Source organism: Engraulis encrasicolus, chromosome 7 (assembly GCF_034702125.1).
Source record: "Engraulis encrasicolus isolate BLACKSEA-1 chromosome 7, IST_EnEncr_1.0, whole genome shotgun sequence".
In the NCBI taxonomy this organism is placed as follows: domain Eukaryota; kingdom Metazoa; phylum Chordata; class Actinopteri; order Clupeiformes; family Engraulidae; genus Engraulis; species Engraulis encrasicolus.
The window spans coordinates 13,475,940-13,499,773 of record NC_085863.1 but is presented as its reverse complement, the minus strand read 5'-3'; the positions used below and the strand labels follow the sequence as shown (position 1 = coordinate 13,499,773).

Sequence of the window (23,834 nt, the reverse complement as noted above, 5' to 3'; positions counted from 1 at the left end):
TATCTTCAGTGCTGAAAACAACCCTTGCCTAGGCAGATGTGGCCTACAGTGGTAGCCTAAGCAATGGCAATGGCAACCCTTTTGTCTTTTTCAGTTGAAAAGCTACAGGCGGTTAGCCTACTTGGAATGGTGGCCAGTGTTTGAGTGTATGGGGAAAAAAGGCAACATATCTCCATTGATTTTTTTTTAAGAGTTCTTATTTAAAGTCATCTTTAGTTATTTACAATATTCAGTAGAGAAAAGGAGTCTGAATTGTAAATACACCGACTGGTATGTATGTTTTTTTCCAGGTGAAATTTCTTTACAACAGAAATCTCTCTTGAGACTGGTGACGGGACTTGAAAAGCACACTTTGAACATGTCCAGGGCTTGACAAATGTAGCACTGCCAAGATACAAAAAACAAACAGACAAACAAAAACTATATACATCTGGAACCCAGATTTTCCCTTATTTTGTATTGAAAATAATGGATTTGTTTCTTATGGATGGGGTAGGGACATTTAAATCTTCACAGAAATTCTGAACAGAAAGACATACGTACATATACTATATATATTTTTGTCGCTATAAACATGTGTACAGGATTGATCACTGTGCTACTTGTGCAAAGTAGCGAAACAAAAAATGATCAATAAACACATTCAAATACGATACATGAAAACATAAATAAGACAAAATAAAATTCTTGAAAAAAGTGTTATAAAAAACCTACCATAACTGGCACAAAATAGAGCACTTTCTTTTTTTTCTCTCCTTAAAACAAGTGGAAACCTTATTTTTTAACTGTTCACGGTTCTCAGAGTATCAAGGACGACCAAAGGATCCCTTTCAAAGTGTAAATCCAGACAACCGTTTCCCATTTACATCGATAAACAACAATAAAAAAAAGAAAACACAAATAACTCAATGTGCAACTTGCCTTCAAAAGTTGGGCAACGAAATTACTTCATTATCATGCAAAAATGTATGAACCATTAAGTTAGACAAACCCTAGCCTGTACAAGTCTCTGGTTGTTCTGAGCACGCTCACACCGTTGCTAGGGAACCGCACTGGGCATCAGCACGGGCACTTGATGGAGCTGCGTGTGCGAGGCAGTCGGCTTGATGTCCATCACTGCGCCCTGATGGCTGATGGCGGTACTACAGACCAGGGTAGGTCCAGTTGCTGTTGCTGCTGCTACTGCTGCTGCTGTTGATCCAATGTCCTCGTGTGCGGATGAGTGTGCGGCGAACTCGGTGATGCTGAACAGGAAGTGCTGGCAGCCCAGCTTGATGCAGCTGCCGTGGTGGAGGAGAGCCGTGCCCTCCCAGCCTGCTCCGCTCGCACCGATCAGACACGAGCCGCTGTCCCTGCAGCTGCAGGAGACCCCCCTGGACGGGGAGTCGGGCGCCTGGTGCCTCATCACCCCCCCCTCGGCCGCATCCTCGGTCTCCATCGCAAGCGGATGCCGTTCTCCGCCTCCTCCTCCTCCTCTCGCCGCGGCTGCTTTCCTCTTCTTACTCCGGCCTGCAGACAGAAGTCCAGGATTAACATGTGGCATTTAGCAGTAGAGTAGAGTACTGTTATTACGAGGGAATTTATTGTGTCTGACAGCTTACATACCGGTAGATACATAGATACACGACATACTGTAGTAAAATGTATGTTTCGACAAGCTAACTTCATATTTTATTACTGCTATTTGGCCTGTGTGAATTGCTATTCCTGGAGGGAAGTCCAATCGAAATGTAATGTCAAGATTCACTGTCATTTGGACAGCGGTAAAAAAGGCTGTAGAATCAGTTGTTCAGTTCTGTTTGTTTTGCATGTTTTGTTCAATGTTCGATCCCAATTTTACTTACATTCTGCCTTGAATTGCATATTTTCAACTGACAATTTCACATTCAGAGGACAAGATTTACTGGTTGGAAATTTCCAAATCAGAAACGCCCACTTAATATTAGGACATGACATAATATTGAGTGTGTCTTCCTTAGTGGCAAATACAACCAAATAATCCTGTATTCTGTTATAAATCCATAGATGAGACAAAAAAAGCTTGAATTGCTTGAAGAAGGTCATTAGACTGAAACGTCTCAAGAAAAAACTCAGTGTGCGGGGGCTTTTTTGTCTCTACATTGGTGACCCAGTGGTTCCACTCCTACGCACTTGGCAAAAGGAAGTGTGCACCAATTCTAAAAATAGTAATAATAGATAATCCTGTATTTTCTTGTAAATCCATAGATGGAAATGCTTCAAGTCCATCAAACCATGCTGGGGTTTTTTTTAAGAACAGTTGATTTTCACATATTTGCAGTATTTCCAAGCATTATTCATGAATCTGCATGTGTTTGCATTGCATAGTTTAACAGTATAGCCAAATGAAGCGTAGCAATTCAAGTCTATGGGAGCAAACAAAACATCATCAAATATAATGATAAACTACTTAAACTGAATGTCAAATTCACCAGAGTACAAAAATGCTATTTAATCCCGTCCTGTGATCACTTGTGGCTTGATGCTAATGCTCCCATTTACTCTCAGTGATTATGCTAAGCTATGCTAATAATTCTTATACCAATAAATCTAGGTACTGAAAACACTGAGAAGAAAATTACATGCACATTCATGAATAATGCTTGAAAATACAGCAAATAGGTGAAAAAAAAATAAAAAAAATGGTGGACTGTTCCTTTAAAGCAGTTGTTCTCAACCTTTTTTGAACGCCCCCTTGGCCTCATCACAAGCCACCCAACGATCCCCTTGACTTCATCATAAGCCTGACAACGATCCCCTTCGCATTAAAAAATAAATCGCCTAATGCCCCCCCAATGCCAACTAAGCACTTCCACCAGCTCTGAGCTGTATCCTTCTCAACGCCCCCCCTAGAGCTCCTCAATACCCCCTGGGGGCCTGTACCGCCCCCGTTGAGAAACACTACTTCAAAGTGTCCATAGCATGTGCAGGAAATGAAGGAAGAAGGGCTATCGTGGCGACAACTGGAGCGGAGGGCCCAAGACAGGAGAGGATGGAGGACATTCGTCAATGGCCTATGTTCCTATGGGAATTTAAAGGCCTAAGTAAGTAAGTAAGTATAGCATGTGTAGAGTCATTGTGTTGGCCACTACTCACGGATGATGCTCTGCACTTGTGCCACCGTGCTGCTGGCCGGGGAGGGCTGGGTCTTCTCGGAGAAGTCGCAGGAGTAAAGCACGTTGTCTACCGTGGTCCCATGCTCGCTGTAGTTCAGCAGCTCATATTGCTTGGTGTTCTGACACGAGGGGAGAGCATACAAGTCAATGAATATAGATAGAGAGACATTTATTTCATGGCGCATATTTAAGATGAGGGCAAATAATAAAAAACTGGTGGATATTTAGCAAAATGCCATTGTTGTGAATACAGAGGCTTATTATTTGGTAAGCGTGATGAACATGGCATGGCGAACATGGAACATAGTAGGGCTGCACGATTATGGAAAAAAATCATAATCACGATTATTTGGGTTATAATCATATTTACGATCATTAATCACGATTATTGATTTTTCCTTATTTAATTTTTAAAAAAAATTAAATTAATTAAATTAAATATAACCAAGAATGAATTATATCCGGGATGAGCAAAATAAAATAAATTGTAATAATCACATAAAAGGCAATAGCATGAAACTTAGGTGAACAGATTTCTGGCCTGAAACACCAGCCTGTCAGTATGTTCTGGCTTCAAGGAGGCTCTCGAAGGTAGGTCACTATTGCCTCGATTAAATCACGATTGAAATCACGATTTCGATATCAGGATTATATCACGATTTTCGATTATTTTCGATTAATTGTGCAGCCCTAGAACATAGCATGGTAAATAACAAAATACACAAATTTGGGAATTCAACTCGGAATGAATGTTTTTGGATGAGAAGTGATGTAGGCTTTTCCCCCTCTCTGAATACAAAAGAGAAATGATAATGTCTCACCTCATCGTAGAATATACAGGCGTGCTTTCCAGAGACGTAATTACAATGACCATAGTTTGTAAGGCACACGTCCATATCAGCACCTGAGGACAACGAAACAGGTTGGACTGGCAGAAAGAGGAACCATTTGGAGAAATATTTATATCTAGCAGTTCCCAGTTGCTACTGCATACTGGTACATGGTATTGGTGGAATAACTACTAATGAAATTGATAATTACTGTAGTAGTCTTCCTTTGTACAAGTAGAAATACCAGAGATGGAATTGATGGCAACATTGCATCTCAATTCTTTCATACCGAACAAGAACGCAGTAACTACCCTTCCTGGCAAACTGAGAAAAAAGGCTTTTAAAGTTTCCTTTCTGGCCAGACAACAGCATTGTAGGTAAAGTGGCACTTCCATGTAATACTTTCTTAGGATGGAAATGTATGCACACACACACACACAAAATAAATAAATACAACAACATTCATATGTCTTTTTTATCACAAAAATGTAGTTACTGCATTCTTACTCTTACTGGTATTACTGTCTGTTGCACCACTGAACCACTGCTTCAAGGATAAGTGCAGTAGCTACACGCCATTTACGGAGTTTCAGCTTGTAAGACGTAACCTCTTAAAACCACAGAACTGCAGTAACATCGGTTTTTGTAGTTACTGCATTTTCAACATGATTTTTTTCTGAAACGTGTCCAAAAAAAAATGGTCCAACTTTGTCCCAAGACAAAGGAGGTATTATAAAGCCCATTTCTGGTCAAAACTCATTTTCGACCAGATAATTCACAGTTACAACGTTCTTGTTTGGTACGGCAGAATACTGATCCATGTCAGTGGCTAGCATACCTGTTCCTATGTACAGACTCCTAAAGCACATGTTGATGGAGGATCCCTTATCTGATATAGGATAGAGCACAGCCCTGGCCTGCACCTGCCGACACGACGCTTCAGCTGAATTGAGAAGAAAAGAAAAGAGGGAGAGATATGTGCTGTTAGGGGCATACTGTAGTAGGAGAAAGGACTGCTCAATTAAACGTAATAATAAAAAAAATCTGTTAATATTCCACTGCTTTTACATTAATTGAGTGCACAAGGGTGTTTTCAAAATAATTTTGACAAGAAATGCACACAATCATTTTCATAATTGAGATTTTTATTTCTTTTTAGGAATGAAAAGAGTGAAAAGGGTGAAGGCTCATGTAGAAACAAAATGCAATGCAAGGCTTACCTTTGCTAATCTGATTGGATAACGAGGGAGAGGGGCTCGGTGATGGGGTGCGGATGAAGGGGTTCTTGGTGGGCGTCGGAGTGGGGGTGGGGGTGGGCGTGGGGGCGTCGCTGGACTCAAACAGCTGCTGGATCCTCTGCCACGCTAGGAGTCGAACGAGCCGCTCGTCCAACGTGCTCAGCTCAATATCTATCAAGGATACAAAGACACATTGAGTACAACAGTTTCTCCTTGTTCTAATATGCAAAACTTAGAGACAAAACTTTGCAAACAACCAAGATATACAGATAATGTGTGGTATAAAGACAATATAACGTGACTTGGTCATTCATTAATGGCAGAGAAGAAAAATTGAAGACTCATTTAGCCTGGTCATGATGTAGCTAACCAACTGGTTTTCATGTTGAATCCTGAGAAACCGGCCTCCAGCTCCAAAACTCTAATATACATGGGTTTCCCATTTACAAACAAACATTCTTGTCTGTTTGTTAAACTACTGTCACTCAAAAAATGTGGTGACGTGATTGGCTGCTTAGCATCTTGCCCCTCCTCACAGCGTGAATGTTTGTCAACGGGAAACCTATACAGTATATGTTAGGGCTGCACAATTATGGAAAAAATATTCATCACTATTATTTGGGTCAAAATCAAAGCCATTGATTTTTGCTAAATTTGTTAAAACTTATAACAAAATGAAATATAACCAAGAATGAATTATATACAGAATGAGCAAAATAAAATGAATTGCAATAATTATGCAAGAGGCAACACCATGAAACTTAGGTGGCCAGAAACACCATGCCTGTCAGTATGTTCTGCCTTCAAGGACGCTCTCGAAGGTAGGTCAATATTGTCACGATTAAATCCCGATTGAAATCCCGATTTCGATATCACGATTATGGATTATTTTCGATGAATTATGCAGCCATGTATACATGTGATGAAGGCCATGCGTGTCTCACCGTCTCCTCCCTGCATGATGTCCTTCAGGCTGTTGGTGAGCTCCGCTTCATCGCTATCTGTTCCCGCCTCCGGTACACTGCTCCAGGGCATCCCCGCGTCAAAGCCCACTTTGCCATCTGGGGAAGAACGGTGCAACCATAATCATCATGCTTCATAACCACAGAGTAATAAACAAAGGCCGACACCGTCAATCACAAGAATTCTAAAACAATTTTAACTCATTCAAATCAACCCAACTAACAATGCTCATTGGCCATTTAAACAGTTTAACAGTTCTCTAAAATAAAAGGTCGGTCAGGCTATGTATGATGATTTCCTCCCAAAAAGCCCCCCAAAACGATAATTTGGAGGTTTTGGTACGATAATCCAGCATGTTCCATCTGGCAACACTGGTGGGTGTGTCCAAAGCATGAGGTGCATACCCAAAGGGGAGCAGGCTAGAGCAGGTGTGTGAGTGAGCAGCAGGTATTGTGAGTAAGAGCGAGGTCAAGGTGTGTACTAACGAAGTTGGTGTTTACAGTGTACCTGATGGCGGCTTTGAAGCGCAGGTGCCCAGCGATGTCTCGGGTGGTGTGATGGCCCGGGTGCCAGCGGTGGGCGACGCCCACGACCGTCCTCCTCCTCCTCCTCCTCCTCCTCCTCCTCCTCCGAGCTCCGGCGTCTGCGCTGGCCTATCCTCCGCCTCCAGCCCCGGTCTCGACAGAGGAGACACCGCACCCAACAGGCTCTTACGCGAAGCCGCAGGATGCGACAGCGAATGTGACGACGACGAAAGCGCCTCTGGCGAGGGCATTAACACTGTGGTCGTTTCCTCCGTTTTAACCGTGCTTGCAGCAGCAGTGCCTGTGTGGTTGGGGAGGCTGGCTGAAGCTCTGGAGGCGGAGGAAGGCTCAGGGGTGGTGGTGGTGGTGGTGGTGGTGGTTTCGTGCGGCGTTGGGCGGTGGGGTTTGTTGTCTGGGCCTGCGAGATCAGAACCGGAACCTGTCCGTTTGTGCAGCCGGCTATCCTCCAGACTCGGACTCGGACTCGGGTCCAGCGGGTGCAGCTGTTGTCTGCAGGGCGTCCGGGAGTCGGTCCTCTCCCCAACCACCAGGCCGTTGGTGGTAACACACTCTCTGCACGTCCTATCAGTGCAGGAGCTGCACGGCGCTGCTGCTCCTCGCTCGACTGACGCCCCCTTTGGGTCAGGGCTGGTAGTGCTGCATGGTTTGGGGTCGGGCGAGGGCTCCGTCTTACACAGAGGCCGAAGCGACTTCGACTTTATCTCCTCTGATGACGATGATGATGGTGGTGATGATGAGGTTACCGTGACAACAGGCTTGACGTCCTCGTCTGCCGGGTGGGCGGAGCTCCATTGGGGCGCGGTGGATCTGCGTGTGCACAGGTGCTTCATGATGCTGCACTGCAGAGAGATGACGCCTTGCAGCCACTAGAGGGACACAGAGGGACACAGTCAATTGGACAGCACATTACTGGGGAACACTTGTGGAGTTTCACATCCATTCAATACAATGGGAATGGAATAACTAAACAAGATTTCTTTAAGTTGATGATGTTCACATCATTAATGACATTTAAAATGTATTATTATATTAAAACCAATTATTATGAAGTACCCAAACATAGGAAAGGCTCAGGTATACAGTAGGTTTTACACGGTATCCCATGACTTTTTCTCCCATTATAGCCAGGTCCCAAAATTGAAAAAGAGCTTTAAATTAAGAAGCTGTAGGCCTTTTTGAGGAAAAGAAAATCAGTGTGTCGTTTCTAATATGATTTTTGGGTACTGAATTCATTGTATTACAGCAGTGATGACTTTGGAACATATTCCCATACTGGTAAATCAATTATTTTTTGGGGTTTGTTTTGCCTTTATTTGACAGGACAGTGAAGGTATTGACAGCCTGGAAACAAGTGTAGAGAGAGAGATGGGGAAGGGATCGGCAAAGGACCCGGACCGGGAATCGAACCCGGGTCAGCCGCATGGCACACGGGTGCCCCACCATTTGCGCCACGGCAGGGCCCTGTACTGGCAAGTTAATTTATAATCTGAGTGAGTGTCAGTGCTCACCTCCTCCTGGTCTGCGTCGCTGCTTAAGTGCTGGTGGGGGTGGGCGTGGAGGTGAGGGTGATGAAGGTGGCGAGGGCCGTCGGGTACGCTGGCACAGACCAGCTCTCCGTCCCGCACCACAGCAGAGGGCAGCAGAGAGGGCGGACACTCGTACTGGGACTTGATGGCATCAGGAACCTGGTGGAGAGAAGAGCACAGGACAGCAGTTAGACAGGTAGAGATGACAGGTCTTTCAATCTAGAGGTTACAGGTTCGAATCCCACCTGACCTCTCCCTACATCTCCGTCCGTGACTGAAGTGCCCTTGAGCAAGGCACCTAACCCCACATTGCTCCAAGGACTGTAACCAATACCCTGAAGAATAATAACTCTAGCCTAGCGTGTCAACATGTTCTGGCTACACGGACACTCGATAGCAGTTACTATATATATATATATTTTTTTTAAATTATTATTAGTCTGTGGTACAGTAAAACGGAACTTCGGAACATCGGAAATGAATGAACTTCACATAAAAAAACCCACATTATTCCTGTGTCCTGTGAAATTTTTCAGACATTTTAGGGTGCATGCGGCCTTCGGTTACACTAAAGAAGAATGACTGTAAATGGTACAAAGTTTCCAGTGCAGTTAGTGACGTAGTCACAGATCATATTTTGTCCTGATCTCACCTTGACCGCTCTCTTGCTGGGCGTGCGTAGGCCCCGCCTCCTGGGAGGCTCGAGGCGATGTATCCGCTGCAGGAAGTCCAGCTTGATGGCATGCTGGGAAACGCGGTCTCTGAACTGGTCAAACAGCTTACAGCGATTGGTCAGCGTCAGACTCCTCTGGCTCAACTGAAGAGAGGGCAGAACAGAAGAGACAAACCATTTCTTTACAAATACTGGATCGATACACAAAAAAGATATATTTTTCCATTATTTAGTGCAGTGGTTCTCAATCTTTTTTGAGCAAATGCCCCCCTTGACCTCACCATGAGCCTGCCAACGCCCCCCTTGACCTCACCATAAGCCTGCCAACGTCCCCCTAGTATTTAAAAATAAAATAGACTGATGCTCCCCAGTGGAAACTAAGCCCCACCTCTACTCAGCTGTATTTGTGGATGTCAGAAGAGACACCCGAATCCTAATTTGTAAAGCACACTTAACAAATACTGTATACACAAACAAAGAGACATTTGTCCATTATTTTAGTTGAACTAAGATGGTTTATTTCACAAAACGGAACAATGAATATGTGCAAAAGTATCTGCAAAAGTAAGCATTAGCAAGCTTATGGCTCCTCCTTTTGCACCCATTACTTCGCACAAACGTCTCCTCTAATCTCTAAAGGTCAGATTAGACTTCTGCAACTGCGCTCGTCAAAACTCGCGTGGGAGTGGCCACGAACCAACATTGTATTCATGCATCTGCGAGTTCTGCGAGGTCCGAGGTCTCGTCGCGAGCCACATTTGAAATTGCGCGATTACTTTCACTACATTGTAAGCACTGCGGTCATTATTAAGCAATGTTGCTTTCTATCCCGGTTAGCTAGGTATTTTCACACAAATTGCAAAGGCAATGCACTGGTATCATTATTTGACATACCCAGTCTGTTTTCACGAGCAGAAAATGCAAGCATGTAAAGACAGTTGATTCTGCCAATGTGTGTTTACATTCGGTGGAGGAACAGTAGTAAAACCGCAGGCATTGTGCCACGAGTGTTCAACTGATGCATTGTTTGTTATTTAGCTTGTAGCTTTGTGTATTTACACACATTTACACACAAGGCATTAATATAGTTTTTAACAGAATACAGCTCTGCTCTCGCAAACTACTGGCATTGCGCTGCCACAAGAACAGAACAAGGAAGTAGCGAGACGACCAATCATAGCGCCGTTTTGTCTGCGCACTCCGCGTCCGTCCGACAGATAGTTAAATGTTTTTCAAGGCGCTCAACGACGGGCGCAGAGCCTCTGCGCGGGGGGCGTGGACTCGCACAGACAGAAAACAGACGGACGCAGAGGCTATGCGTCCGAAGCATAAATCTAGCTTAACCGGTGTCTCACATCTGCTTATCGGGGCTTTTGCCCCCTCTCTCTACCTCGCAGAAGTCAGCCAGGTGACAGAGGTTTTTGGCTAACATTGGGAATTACGTGCATTTAGAAACTGCAGATTTAGCAGTTTTCAACTCTGAGTGTTCTGATAATTCATATACAACTTCCACAGAATGCCAGACTCTGAGAAAGGCTTTAGTTGTATGTCAACAGGAAACCTTACTGATTAGATCAATCAAACCAGCAAACCAGTTTTGTCCACAACATTTCCTGACATTTGCATCTACTCAGCATCCGTTTCCCGCTTCCCGGAGCAGCACAGGCTGCAGTGCAGGCCCCTGTTTTGTCCACTGGGGGGCGCCAGACCTCACCAGGAGGTGCTCGACATGGTTGGGACACTAGAGGGCGCCAGACTCACCACGAGGTGTTCGACATGGTTGGGACACTAGAGGGCGCCAGACTCACCACGAGGTGTTCGACATGGTTGGGACACATCCATCTGCCAGTGGGCATGGCCGTCAGAGGAGGGTCCAGACAGTCCATGTGGAAGAGGAGCGGGCAGTAATCACACTGGATTAGAGGGGCCAGACGGCAGCTCCTGGACACACACACACACACACACACACAGGCAGGAACACACACACAGGCACACACACACACAGGCACACACACACACACACACAGGCAGGAACACACACACACAGGCACACACACACACACAGGCACACACACACACACAGGCACACACACACACACAGGCACACACACACACACACACACAGGCACACACACACACACACAGAGGCACACACACACACAGAGGCACACACACACACACGTACACACACACACACACAGGCACGAACACACACACACACACACACACACACACACACACACACACACACACACACACACACACACACACACACACACACACACACACACACACACACACACACACACACACACACACACACACACACACACACACACACAGAGGTAGAAGTCACAGGATTAGTGTTTGCCTCGGAACTCCTGAGCAACAAGAGGGTCAAAAGTTCAGTTCCTGTAAACAAATACCACCAAAAACTTTGGACTCAAACAGCGGTAAAACAATGTTTCCAAACTCATTTCAGACTGGTTCATCAACAACTTTTAACAGCCCTAAAAAAAAAAAGTTTGGTAGAGTGGGGCATCACTGTCGTAGTATACTCCCCAAGACAACCCTAACCGCACAAATAGATCAAGCGCGACATGAGCAAGGCCAGCGACGGAAGTAATTGACTTTGTATTGAGTCGCACGACAAAAGCGATTCTGGAGACTAGAGGCGATTCACGCGACGAGAGCGATAGTTTGAAGTTGAACTCCTTTCAATTTTCTATGACTCGGTTCGGCGACTAGCCGCAACAGCCAATGACTGTATAGAGGTCAGTGACCACAGCCAATGGGAATGTTTGGATGCTTTGCCTTCTGCCTGTACGGACATACTCTAGTTTCTTAAATCGCTCGTATCGCTTGCTGCTGCACTCTGTCGCTTGAATTGCATCGCGCCTGGTCTATGCGCGCGGTAAAGCTGTGTGGTTACCTGTTGCAGGTGTAGCAGACTTTAACTGGCAGGGGGACGAGACCGTGGTGGTCCCGCTCGTGCTGAGGCCTCTTCACATGCTTGCCCGTCATCTCCTCTCTTCTCCTCCGCTTGCTTGTTCCTACGGGCAACATCACATGAGCAGTCATTGGTAAGCGGTTAGGTTAGGGCATCAGACTTGTATCCCAAAGGTTGCTGGTTCGACTCCCGACCCGCCAGGTTGGGGGGGCGGGGGGGCGGGGTAATTAACCAGTGCTCTCCCCCATCCTCCTCCATGACTGAGGTACCCTGAGCATGGTACCGTCCTGCCGCACTGCTACCTAGGGGCGCCATTGAGGGCTGCCCACATGCACGGGTGAGGCATAAATGCAATTCCGTTGTGTGCAGTGTTCACTTGTGTGCTGTGGAGTGCTGTGTCACAACGACAATGGGAGTTGGAGTTTCCTAATGGGTTTTCACTTTCATCACACAACAATCAAATCATCTGTCATGAAGAGGAAAGTATGTACTCCACGCTTGTAAAGTAACAATCCAGCGAAACTAGTGCAGGACTAAATCATAAACAAAAGGAAGGAAAATCTGGTGCCACATGGATGTCTGTTGTCTGTTACTTATTTTTTCAGTGAAATAAGAGGACTCTGATGAAGACGTATGTCGTAACGTTAGTCTTATTGCACAGAAAAAGAAAAAAAAACAGGTAACAGAAAATAGACATCTGTGAGGCACCAGACTTTTCTTCCTTTTAGCTGTCATAATGAGTCAGTTTGTGAGCTAACCTACGAACCGACAGTAGGAATAAAATGGGCAGTCAAATTAACATTTCAGAACCATGTGTTTGATACAAAGTAACATTCACAGCATTGGAACAATAGTTTCCGTACCAAAACAACAAAAACAGAGAGTGCTAAAGTTTTTTTTTCCCAGGGTACAATCCTCTGAAATAACCTAAGGCCATGTATGGATTCTGTCCCTTAATAATGTCGATGAATCAAATAAATAGGGACATAAATATCCAAACAAAATTTCGGACAAGAGTGCCCACACTCAAGGGGCCCCCTGCTCGCCAGGATTTCTAGAAAGCAAAAATAGCTGGCACCAGTCTTGAAGTCCTTTCCAGAGAGCAGTCACCTCCCAAGATGACATCTGACACTGATGTTTGAACGCAGTTGAAATGCTGCCCTGTCGTTAGTGGGTGGGGGTGTGCGTACATGCATGTAGTCACTGTGGGAACCAGGGGGTCAGGATTTGGCTGGTTAGCCTCTCCGATTAGCAAGGCACTTCCTCGTCGCCATTTTCACAAATTCACTCATTTACGATAGCACTTCGCTCATGATGATTGGAGGGTGCGCCATTGTTCACTCCCTCCAAGAGTGAGTTACAATATGCGACCTTGCCTACTCCACTTGTGCTTGTCTCCTCGCCCCTCCTCCGTGGAGAAACCGATAAAGTTTCCCAGCTGTCAGCCTAGCCACAACAACTTTTGAGGGACTGTTTTTCATTCACCATCCCAATTGCAAATGACAAGAAGGCTTTACAATTGAGCTTTTGCAAGATATTGAAATATAATGCTGTGGTCAGTGATGTCATCATGACATATTACTTCCTGGTACGAGGAGACAAGCACAAGTGGAGGAGGCAAGGTCGCATATTGTAACGCACACCAAGTCTTATACTACCTCCATGGTGGGAACCCTCCCACCTACTGTGACCAGAGAGAGTAGAGAGTAGAGAGAGAGAGAGAGATTCCATTGGCCCATTGTTTCCGGGTTCTATTATTGCAAGGGGGAGGGGGGTGAAATCCCCCTTTAGTCAGACCTAGGGGGGGGGGATCCCCCTTTAGGCAGACCTAGGCAGACCTAAAGACTGTTCTATTCAATGCTAGGAGTATTATGACACGCCCCTTTAGGCAGACCGGAACCTGGTCATGTTAGGTGCCCATAGCAACCTATTACATTGGCATATCTCTATACTTCAAGAATCTCTGCTGTGATGCTCCCTACCTGGAAGCGGGGTGGTGCAGTTCAGCTCTCCCGGCAGCTGGAACTGCGTGGGGTTCCTCTGCGTCGCCGCGGCTACCAGGAGGTCAAAGGTCCTCTTGAGGTTGGCCTGCGCGGACGTGGTGGTCGAGGAGGCTCCCTCCGCTTCAAAGCCTCCCTGCCCACCCCCCGACGCGGACGCCGATTCCTCCTCCACGTCCAGCATGTCCTCCTCCATGTCGTTCTGCTCCGACGGCGTGGGGGTGTCCGTGGAGGAGGCGTTGGAGGTGGGGGTGACCGGCCGGCTGCTCGGCCTCCGCTCCAGGAGTCGCACCTGAATGTATGCAAGAGTGTTATATGTGGTTAATATATACGCACCTGAATGTATGCATGAGTGTTATATGTGGTTAATATATACACACCTGAATGTATGCAATGTATTTTTAAAAGATTTTATATGGTTAATATTTCTGTTGAAGTTGTGAATGTGTGTGTGCTCTGTTGTTTGGGAGGAGACAGTGCTCAGTGAAGATTATTCTTGATGTTGTGTAATGATGTGTGCAGGGCTCTAAATTATTATTTTTCCCCCTCACCACCCAAAAAGGGCTTGTAGATGTAAATCTTACTAGCCAAACACACACTCACTAACTAATGGGTCAAAGTGGCTTGTAAGGTGTTTTTTCTACCAGCCAAACTGAAATTTCACAAGCATTTGGCTGGTTGGCTGGTGTAAATTCAGAGCCCTGGATGTGTGTAATGTCTTTATGTATTCTCTATTTATGCTATTTATGTAAGTATGTACTGGACACCTTAATTTCCCCTCGGGATTAATAAATGACACTCTCACTCTCTCTCTCGCTCTCCCTCACCTGGGCCACGGCCACGCGGAGACCAGGCACCCCTCCCACCATCACCGTGGGGTCCAGGCGCAGGGTGCCCGTGCCAGTGGTGGAGGCAGGTCCCAGCTCCAGCTCGGCCCCTGCTGGAGACTGTGAGCGCTTGGATGCAGGAGGCTGCTGCTGCTGCTGCTGCTGCTGTTTCTCCAGGAGACCGTTCATCTGCTCTTTCTTCTGTTCTCGCTTCTAAAGATGAAGAGTTCAAGTTCAAGTTCAAGTTTATTATAGTCGTATCAACAGTTTAACATACAGTTGCTACGAATGTCTTTTGGTTTGCTCACATAAATACACATAGCTAAGACAAAAGTCAAGAAAACAAGAGGGGCCATAAAAAAAACTGGGAATTAAGCATACAAATAAACAATGAAAAGTGCAATAAGACATAATACAGTACATCCATAGTGCAAGGTAGGAGAGGATGGGAGGGACAGGGTTCTCAGTTCAAATATTATTGTTGAATTTGTGAATTTGTGTGTGCCATGTTGTTTGGGAGGGGAGTGGGCAGTGCTCAGTGAAGATTATTGTTGATGTTGTGTATTTGTGTGTGGTTTACTGTTTAGGAGGGGAGGGGTGAGTGTTTGCAGCATAATTAAGATATTATTGTTGATGTTGTGTTTGTTGACAGTGCAAGTTTGCAGAGTGAAGATATTATTGTTGATGTGTATTATTTGTTTGTTGTCAGTGCACGTTTGTTTTGATGGGAGTGTTCAGTTAAGATCATTCATGTTGTTACGTTTCTTTGTTCTCAGTGCATTTTGCTTGTGACTGCATGTGACTTTTTTGTGAAAGGCCTTGTAAGCAGTAACATCAGTGTTAACATTTTTAAAGGAGCTTTGGACACAAGTTTTAAACACATTGTTGCTTTTTCTTCTTACCTTCCTCCGCACTGCACAGCGATGGCACATCCAGTCTCCTGGAGGAAGCATCTCCCTACTTAACGGAGGATTACTGTGGAGAGACACACACACACACACACACACACACACACACACACACACACACACACACACACACACACACACACACACACACACACACACACACACACACACACACACACACACAGACACAGACACAGACACAGACACAGACACAGACACACACACACAGTTTAGTACTTTTATTTGGATCGCAGAGATGGAACAGTATTTTGCCAGTCGTTTTGCTGTTGTTTTGTGCAGTCCAGATAGTTGCAGTCCTGTTAGGACAAGTTTGTGTACATGCCCAAGGCTCCCAAATATTAAAACAACTAATCTGCATACACACACACACACACACACAAACAGACACACACACACAGGACAGGCCTTAAAATATGTTTGGGAAACTTGACCTCCTCTCCTCTCCTCTGCTCTGCTCCCCTCAGGCATGTCCAGTCACCTGCCATGTGATCCTGTAGCATCGGGATGAAACCCTACCTCCGAATTAGCAACCGGGAACGCTCTCCTTTCAGCCAATCAACCGCAACAGCTGCATTCAAACAGCTCACATCATGCAACAGTAGAGGCAACATGACAAGCACCGGAGATTACAACTGTGTTAGAACCTAGAGTGAGTGTGTATCTTAACACAGTGGTTCCCAACCTTTTTCTTCAGGCACCCATGTTTTTTACCATTGTAAACTTTGGTGACCCAACTGCGCGAGCGCCCGCACGAGAGGGAGTGACATGATACCCTCGGTTTCCTGCGACAGCTCATTTTAGTCATTTTATTCCTCAATTTGTCTTGAAACCCCTTAAAATCAAGAGGGCTTCGCGACCCTCTGCGGATCTTTGGCGACCCATATGTTGGGTCCCGGCCCATAGGTTGGGAACCACTGTCTTAACAAATCAAATTATACAACTTTTCCAGCAGTTGGGCCTATACACTTTGTCCCAAAAGAATGCACAAATCATATTTTGCTACAGCTTAAAAGAAATGTCCATGAAAACACATGATATGAGATGTGTTACGTAGTGTGGGATTCCTTTTGCATGTATAAATGAAAAATGAAAAAAGAAGTGATCTGTGCATTGGTTTAACGCAACGTACAGACCTAGATTTCAAAGATTGAGCCTATAGTCACTTCCTGCTCTGCTGAACGTTACAGAGACTCTGCTCGTCCACATAAACATCGGGCCCGCAAGCTCCTGCTGTAACCCCTTAATGCACGCCGTACCTCCAGTGGCACACTGTATTAGTCATTGAAATGTAACTACCATAGCACCAGGCCCGTTGCGTTAAGGTACGCAATGTAGGCAGTTGCCTAGGGCCCCCGAGTAGGTGGGGCCCCCAAGGACGACAGGTTATGGACCCAACAGCAACGACGATTTGAAATAGCTTTATAATAAGGCAATGCCATCTTTATGAAGGGCTCTGCTGCGAGGGAAGCAACAGCGCCTCCCTAATGCCCCCTGCTCGAGGGGGCCCCCCTTCCAATAGGTTTGCATCAGCGACAGCGACGTGAAAATGTCAATTGCCAAAAGGTGCAACGACAAATGTAGTCAAAGTACCCCCATCTCGAGGGGGCCCCCCTTCCAATTTGTTCAACCATCAAATCCTGCGCAAATACAAACTGAAGATGAAGCTACATAATCTCTCACTGGATGTTGCGCAGACGCCAGTTTATATTACATTTTTGGCTCAAGACAGTTGCTTTTAAAATAAAAGTTAATCTTGAAGGCGACATATTAGGCTACTCTCTGTACTGCAACCAAACTGTCCCAGGCCAGTTGACATCGATTCGCACAGCGAGATGCTTCATTTAGGCTACAGAGTGTTATGTTTTCAAAAACATCCGTGAAGCATTATCCATGTGCTGTAACAAGCACTGGGCAAACGTCGATTGTTCAATAACGCACCTTTTTTCGACACGGAACTGTTTTGAATGTGGACAAACGCAAGAAGAAACGAACAATGTGCATATGCATATATGACCAATATTTCGGATAACACGAGTCACACAAGTGCGCTGGGATAGCTACATTGTAGCCCACTTTCTTGCTATTATATGGATTACACATTGGAATTTGGGACCATGATTCTGGAAACTTGTGGATTACAGTGAGAGGTTGGGATACATTCTGCGGTCAAGACAACTCAAGGTAAGGGCACCGGAGTAGGGATATTGGTNCCCTATAATTGACACAGCTGTCAACCACGGAGTAACGTAGGTGGGTGTTTCATTGATCCTTGGTCGCTACAGAGTAGCCTATTTGTGTGTGCTGCGGTATTACTAACAACTTTGGATTGTATTTTCAAATGCGTGGTGGATGCAATACGAAAAAAAATCTCGTCGGGGAGACCCCCCCTGGCTTGGTTAGAATTCTTGCTACCAATATCACATCCCCCCAAACCCCCCACTGTGCCTGCTCATTCGTTTTTCAGCCTTGAGTTTCTGGACTAGGCCTATTGTTTTATGAGTCAATAGTTGGTTTTGCACAAATGGAGCACCCTTGGTTAGATTTTAAAAGTGGTTGGAAAGATTAGACCTTTCTTTATTTGTGATTGGCAATGCAGATCATGATTTTCGTGGTAGGGTCAAAAAATCTGATTGGGCCATATAGGCCTAAGGCATACTCTCATGTGAGACAGGCCAGGTTAAACTGAACATTCAATTAACCTACTTCATGAGCGGAGCCTACTGAATGGAATGGGCTATATTTGCCCAGGTCTTTCTTCATAAAATGAACTGTAGGGACTAGTTATCATACTAGATTGCATTTCCTCACAGGAAATGCTGGTGTATGCTTGCTCTTTATGCATTCATTGCCCTTCATGCATGTGTTGCCCTGCCACAACACTGTCTATAAGGTGACTTGTTGTTTGTTCCATTAGATTTCTATGGTTTCTGTGACATTGTGTTGTAATGGTAGGCTATGTGACAATGACTGAAGTGCCATCCAAAAATTGTCTGGCCCCTCCGAAACCCGAAACAGAAGTTCTGGCGCCGTGGCTACCCTGTCAGGTGCATCCCCCCCACCGCTAACAAAAAAAAAACTTGGGCCCTGACAACCACTTTGCCTAGGGCCCCCAAAATCCTAGAAACGGGCCTGCATAGCACTACAATACTATGACACAACACAGGCCCTTTAGTAATGCACCACGACTTCGTCATTACCATACTGGTAACAACAAATGTATAAAGCCGCGTCTTAAGGGGTTAAGTTAGAGATGTTTCTCCTCCACGCAAATGCATGGCTTTCGTCACTGTGACTTGAATGGGAAACAGCACTGTGTCGACTGCGTTTTCCCAGTCAAGAGCGAAAGCTGGAACTAGCCATGGAGCCACGGTTCAGAATGAATCACAAATGGCTCCATAACGCCCGTGGCAGGAATAAGGTAATTTATATGCCTGTTAGGCTTAAAGGCCAACTTCCGATAAAACTCTTTTTACTCACTCCTTTCGAAGATCGGACGGTCACCCCAAGTTAAACTCACTTGCAAGGCTCTCATAGCGGTGCGTCAACTCTCCTGGCTGTGTTTCCCGGTGTTTCCCAATTTACATCAATAATGCAGAGAAACGAGCGAATCACGAAAGCCTTTCTGTGTTTCGTCACGTCGAAAGAAGGCGTTGCCCACAAAGGTTTATATCGACCCATTTATCTAAAAACATGTCCAGTAATTTTTTTCTGCTTGTTTTCAAAACAAGCAACGTCTGGTGGTCCGAAACATAGCTTAGCTTAGCTATCAGCTGGTTGCTACTCTCAGGTACACACACAGCACAAAGCCTCATACATAAAGCCTGCTCACTCCGGTTGCTCCGTGCCTACAGCTCGCCTAGGGGTCGCTGTCGAAAGAGCACAGCCCTGAATGGAGCCTGCACGCCTCCGTTGGCGCCCCTATAGTGCAGTACCATCCGGGGAAGTGGCGACTCTGTTTCCCATTACATTCTCTCCCAAGGCTGGAGGACTGAGCCAATCAGAGACGCGTTTCTTTGAGAGCAGGAGGAGTGAGCCAATCAGAGACGCATTTCCACGAGAAACACGGAACACTCTCTCGTTTCTCCACAAGCCACCTTGCCAGCTTGCAAAAACGTCTTGAAACAAAGCAACCAGAACGTTTTTTAAAACAAGACCAACGCGTAACACATTCAATAACAATTGGGAACACGGCAATATTAATTAAATTACGTTGAGAGGCGATCTTTAAGGGACAGAGTCTCCTAAACACAGAGCAAGGGGAGGAGAGGGGTGAGGGGGGCGAAACAAAGAGAGAAAAAATAAAACCTTTCCAGTTTCTCTGCACATATGTATTCATTTAGAAGCTTAGATACAGGCAGGCGTGTGCTCTCTCTCTCTCTCTCTCTCTCTCTTTCTCTCTCTTTCTCTCTCTCTCTCTCTCTCTCTCTCTCTCTCTCTCTCTTTCTCTCTCTTTCTCTCTCTCTCAAACACACACACAGAAATACGGACCACCAAAATTAGACCAAACAAAAAAGCGGACAATGAATTCCAGAACATTCCGCCGGACAATTTACCCAAATGTTTATCTAAAAGTGTGTCAGAGAGAGAGAGAGAGAGAGAGAGAGAGAAATGTACTGAACTACACAGTCCAAAGAAATCCCAATCATAGAAAAGCGGCGCGGACTCAAACTGCGGTTTCCGAAAATGGAAGAAAACTGGGTACCATCCCAAACGGTTAAGTAACAGATCACATGACCTGCTAGGCCGGTGGGCCTGTGGAGGAGACCTCCTCCTGGTATAAAGAAGCAGCATGCTGCTTCACCGTGCCTGCCGAGTAGCTTCTCCTCCATCATAACAAAGAGAGAGAGAGAGAGAGAGAGAGAGAGAGAGAGAGAGAGAGAGAGAGAGAGAGAGAGAGAGAGAGAGAGAGAGAGAGAGAGAGAGAGAGAGAGAGAGAGAGAGAGAGAGAGAGAGAGAGAGAGAGAAAGAAAGAGACTCCACTGTTTTGCTCAAAAGCATTTGATCCTATCCTCCACTCGTCTCTTACCATCGCTTGCTTACTGATTGAGCCCGAGCAAATCTACTTTCCTTGGCATAGATAACTTCTCTTCCATCATAACAATGAGAGAGAGACAGAGAAAGAGAGAAAGAGAAAAATAAAGAGACTTTCGCTGTTTTCCTCAAAAGCATTTGATCCTATCCTCCGCTCCTCTTACCATCGCTTGCTTACTGACTGATCCTGAGCCCAAGCAAAAAAACACTTTCCTTGGCATAGAGAAAGTCCATTCAACATCTGCATGTGATGAAGGACTTTCCAAAAGCCTCAACCACAATGCGATGCAATGCCATGCCATGCCAAGAAGGCACTAATAGAACCCATCTCATTACGGCCTCACACAGAACACTGCTGTCGGTAGGATCCAAGTAGTGATGGGGAAGAAGACGATGCAAGATAGATGTGCTTAAAGCAGTATGTTTAACCTTTTTTATTTTTTTAAGCAGGCAAACCTCATGAATGGACGCTGACTCATATTTTAAACAACTGAGTGTCATATTTTAAACGACTGTGTGTACTATGTACTGTAGGTGTGACTGACAGACTGACAGGTATGAGTTGTTAAAAGGATGGCACGTAGGTGGCATTTCTTCTAGATAGAGTAAAGCAAAACGTGAGAGAATGCACAAGTATCAGTTACCCACTTGGCCCAAAAGCATCATGTGCAATTGTGATACAGTATATGTGTACTGCAGAATGTAAAAGCTTGTCAAGTTACCAGCATAGTAAGTGAAAGGCAGCAGGACAGTGGTCGCAACACAGAAGGTCCCCTCCTTCCCTGCAACTGTCACAGGTGTCATGGTTGGTGGCTCGACCTGTCCGCCTTGTGCTTCTGTCGAGTTTTCGGCTCCTTTTCTCGCTGTCTTCCGACTTTGGTGGCGACACCAAGTTCTGGATTTGCTGGAATGCAAGCAGCAGTAAACATATCCTGTGTTTAACACACCTGATTGTTTATACTTAGAGAGCCTGGGAAAGCCCCAGACCTTAACACATGTAAACAGTTTTGAGCTAATACGACCTTTGCATTTACACTTGGCACTGGTTTGCAACTTTCACACAGACAGTTCTGTGCGAGAGCTAGCGGGCTAGCTACTCATAAGTTCTGCCATGGCGTCCTCTGAGGTTGCTCCAAGACGTGTCAGCCATGGTGGGCCCAGTTCATCTGTGTTGCACTTCATATGCTAGGCTAGTGGAAGCTAACGAGCTAGCAATAGACAATCATTAGAAATTACCAGACCAGAGAGGACTTGAACTGAACGAATTTTACAGACGAGGATGTGTTTAATCGATGTAACACCACAGGATGCCAATATGCACGGACGAGTGTTGTTAGTGTGAGATATTGCCCACTTAGCTGGTGATGTTTATAGATTTAAGCTAAACTAGCAATGGTACTGTGGCTAGACAGTCAGTGCTAAGGTCCTGCCTATTTGTAGCTTGAAGGCTAATTTTAGCTGGCTATGTGAACTTGCTCTTGGGTCCAATAATAAAATGCAATGCATTCCCACACACATAACAATGCGATTTTCTCTTACCTCCATCAGCCCCCCGGAGGTATCCAGGTCGTACACAATTGTCGGGGTCTCCATTTTCCCCCACATTCATACGACTGATGTTTGCAAGGAGGCAAGATCTCCAACAGGGCTATCCAGCAGCTAGCTGAATAAATCTCGTTAGTCCGAGCCGCCAAAGATGTACAAAATCACTCCAGTTGGATTGTGTCAATAATCCAATTTAGGAGTGAGGAGTCTGTTGTATCCCATACAATGTCTCATGAAATATAAATCAGCAAAAGTCCAAATGGGATGCAATGTTTGTTAGCTGTCCTGCTACTGAGAGATCTGACGTTAGCAAGCTAAGGTGTGCTAACTGAAAATAGCGTCGTGAAGATTTTCTTCATCTGCAAGCCGATCAAGCTTCAGGTGATGACCTGCAGCTCAAATGGCTGGACTTCAGTGCTCCGTAGAAACATCATTTGTAATGAAAAGAGACCGCTTTGTTAAAACAATTCCGTCAGTTGTTTGGTAGCAGCATAAGGGGATAACCTTCCAGAGGCCTATCCTGTGTAGTGATGATCAGACCATCTCCGGTTGTTGTCGGTAGACCTGATGCTTTGCAAAGAGATAAGTGCACTGTTTTCCATGATGAAGCGGTGAAATTATTCACGATATATCCAAAATTCTGCAGGAAAGGATGTAGTATGGTTGTCGCCAGTCCTTCAAATGCGAAGCATCCGTTAGCGTTGGCAATCTAACGGGAATATCATTGTTGTTATGAATGTGCGCTGTGTATCAGCCCCAGCAGGTAAGCGGATGGAGACTCCCAACTGAGATCGCTCCCGGACGTGCGGTCCCAGGTGTTTCTATCACTCCCGGACGTGCGGTCCCACCCGATTATATTTCACGTATTATCATATACTGCCACATACAAGCAATTTAGGGTTAGGGTTAGGTTTAGGGTTAGGGTTAGGTTTAGGGTTAGGGTTAGGGTTAGGTTTAGGGTTAAGGTTAGGGTTAGAAACAAAAAACTAACATCAACAAGATAACTGGCTCCGTCATATGGCGGTGGTACCGATAGTCTGGCTAGTGGGAGCGAGATGAAATGGGAGCGTCCTGAGTTGGGAGCGTCAATCTGGGAATCCCCCCAGCATAGCTCGCCACATCCTCTCTACGGAATTGGCGCAAAGTACCTACGTAAGGTTTGGTGTTCAATATTCAACAGGAAATCAAAACCAAGTGTCAAAAATGGGGGGGGAAGAAGTAGCTAAAAAATATATATACACATTAGGAAATTCATGTAAAGGGTTGAATAGTAGACGAGGATGATACTGTAGCGTTTGGTAGCCAGGGAACACACAGGATGTAGACAGAAGTGTCCGTTTAATGAAGACTGTTGTTGGCCACAGCCACGCCACATAAAAGTAACACAAGTCAAGTACACAGCTTACTGGTAACCCAACTGTAGCACAGCTGGTTCGGTCTCGCAGTAAACACCAAAACTTCCCGCTCCCCTTATTGGAACCCCAACAGTGCCTCGCACACACAAATAGAACAGAACAGAATGATGGAACATGACATACACAACATAGGCAAACCCCAGACTCGTTACACTACCCCCCCGTTACTGAAGTCCTCGTCCCCGAGGACGAAGTCTCTGAATCTTGGAGGCACACGTCTCCTCCGCT

At 45.5% G+C, this 23,834-nt stretch overlaps 1 protein-coding gene across 1 annotated transcript; it reads right to left on the bottom strand.

Moving 5' to 3' along the window:
- Positions 1–373: 373 nt before the first annotated feature.
- On the bottom strand, positions 374–22,944 carry LOC134452478 (PHD finger protein 12-like). The gene is made up of 16 exons (XM_063202882.1): positions 22,186–22,944; positions 21,369–21,550; positions 15,589–15,661; positions 14,687–14,899; positions 13,842–14,151; positions 11,842–11,962; positions 10,718–10,850; positions 8,889–9,053; positions 8,219–8,395; positions 6,673–7,576; positions 6,147–6,263; positions 5,185–5,373; positions 4,803–4,907; positions 3,956–4,038; positions 3,115–3,253; positions 374–1,509 (listed from the first exon to the last, which is right to left on the bottom strand). Exons 1-16 carry the CDS (start codon positions 22,249–22,251, stop codon positions 1,040–1,042), a joined length of 3,447 nt encoding a protein of 1,148 aa, XP_063058952.1. The 5' UTR covers positions 22,252–22,944; the 3' UTR covers positions 374–1,039.
- Between the last annotated feature and the right edge of the window lie 890 nt (positions 22,945–23,834).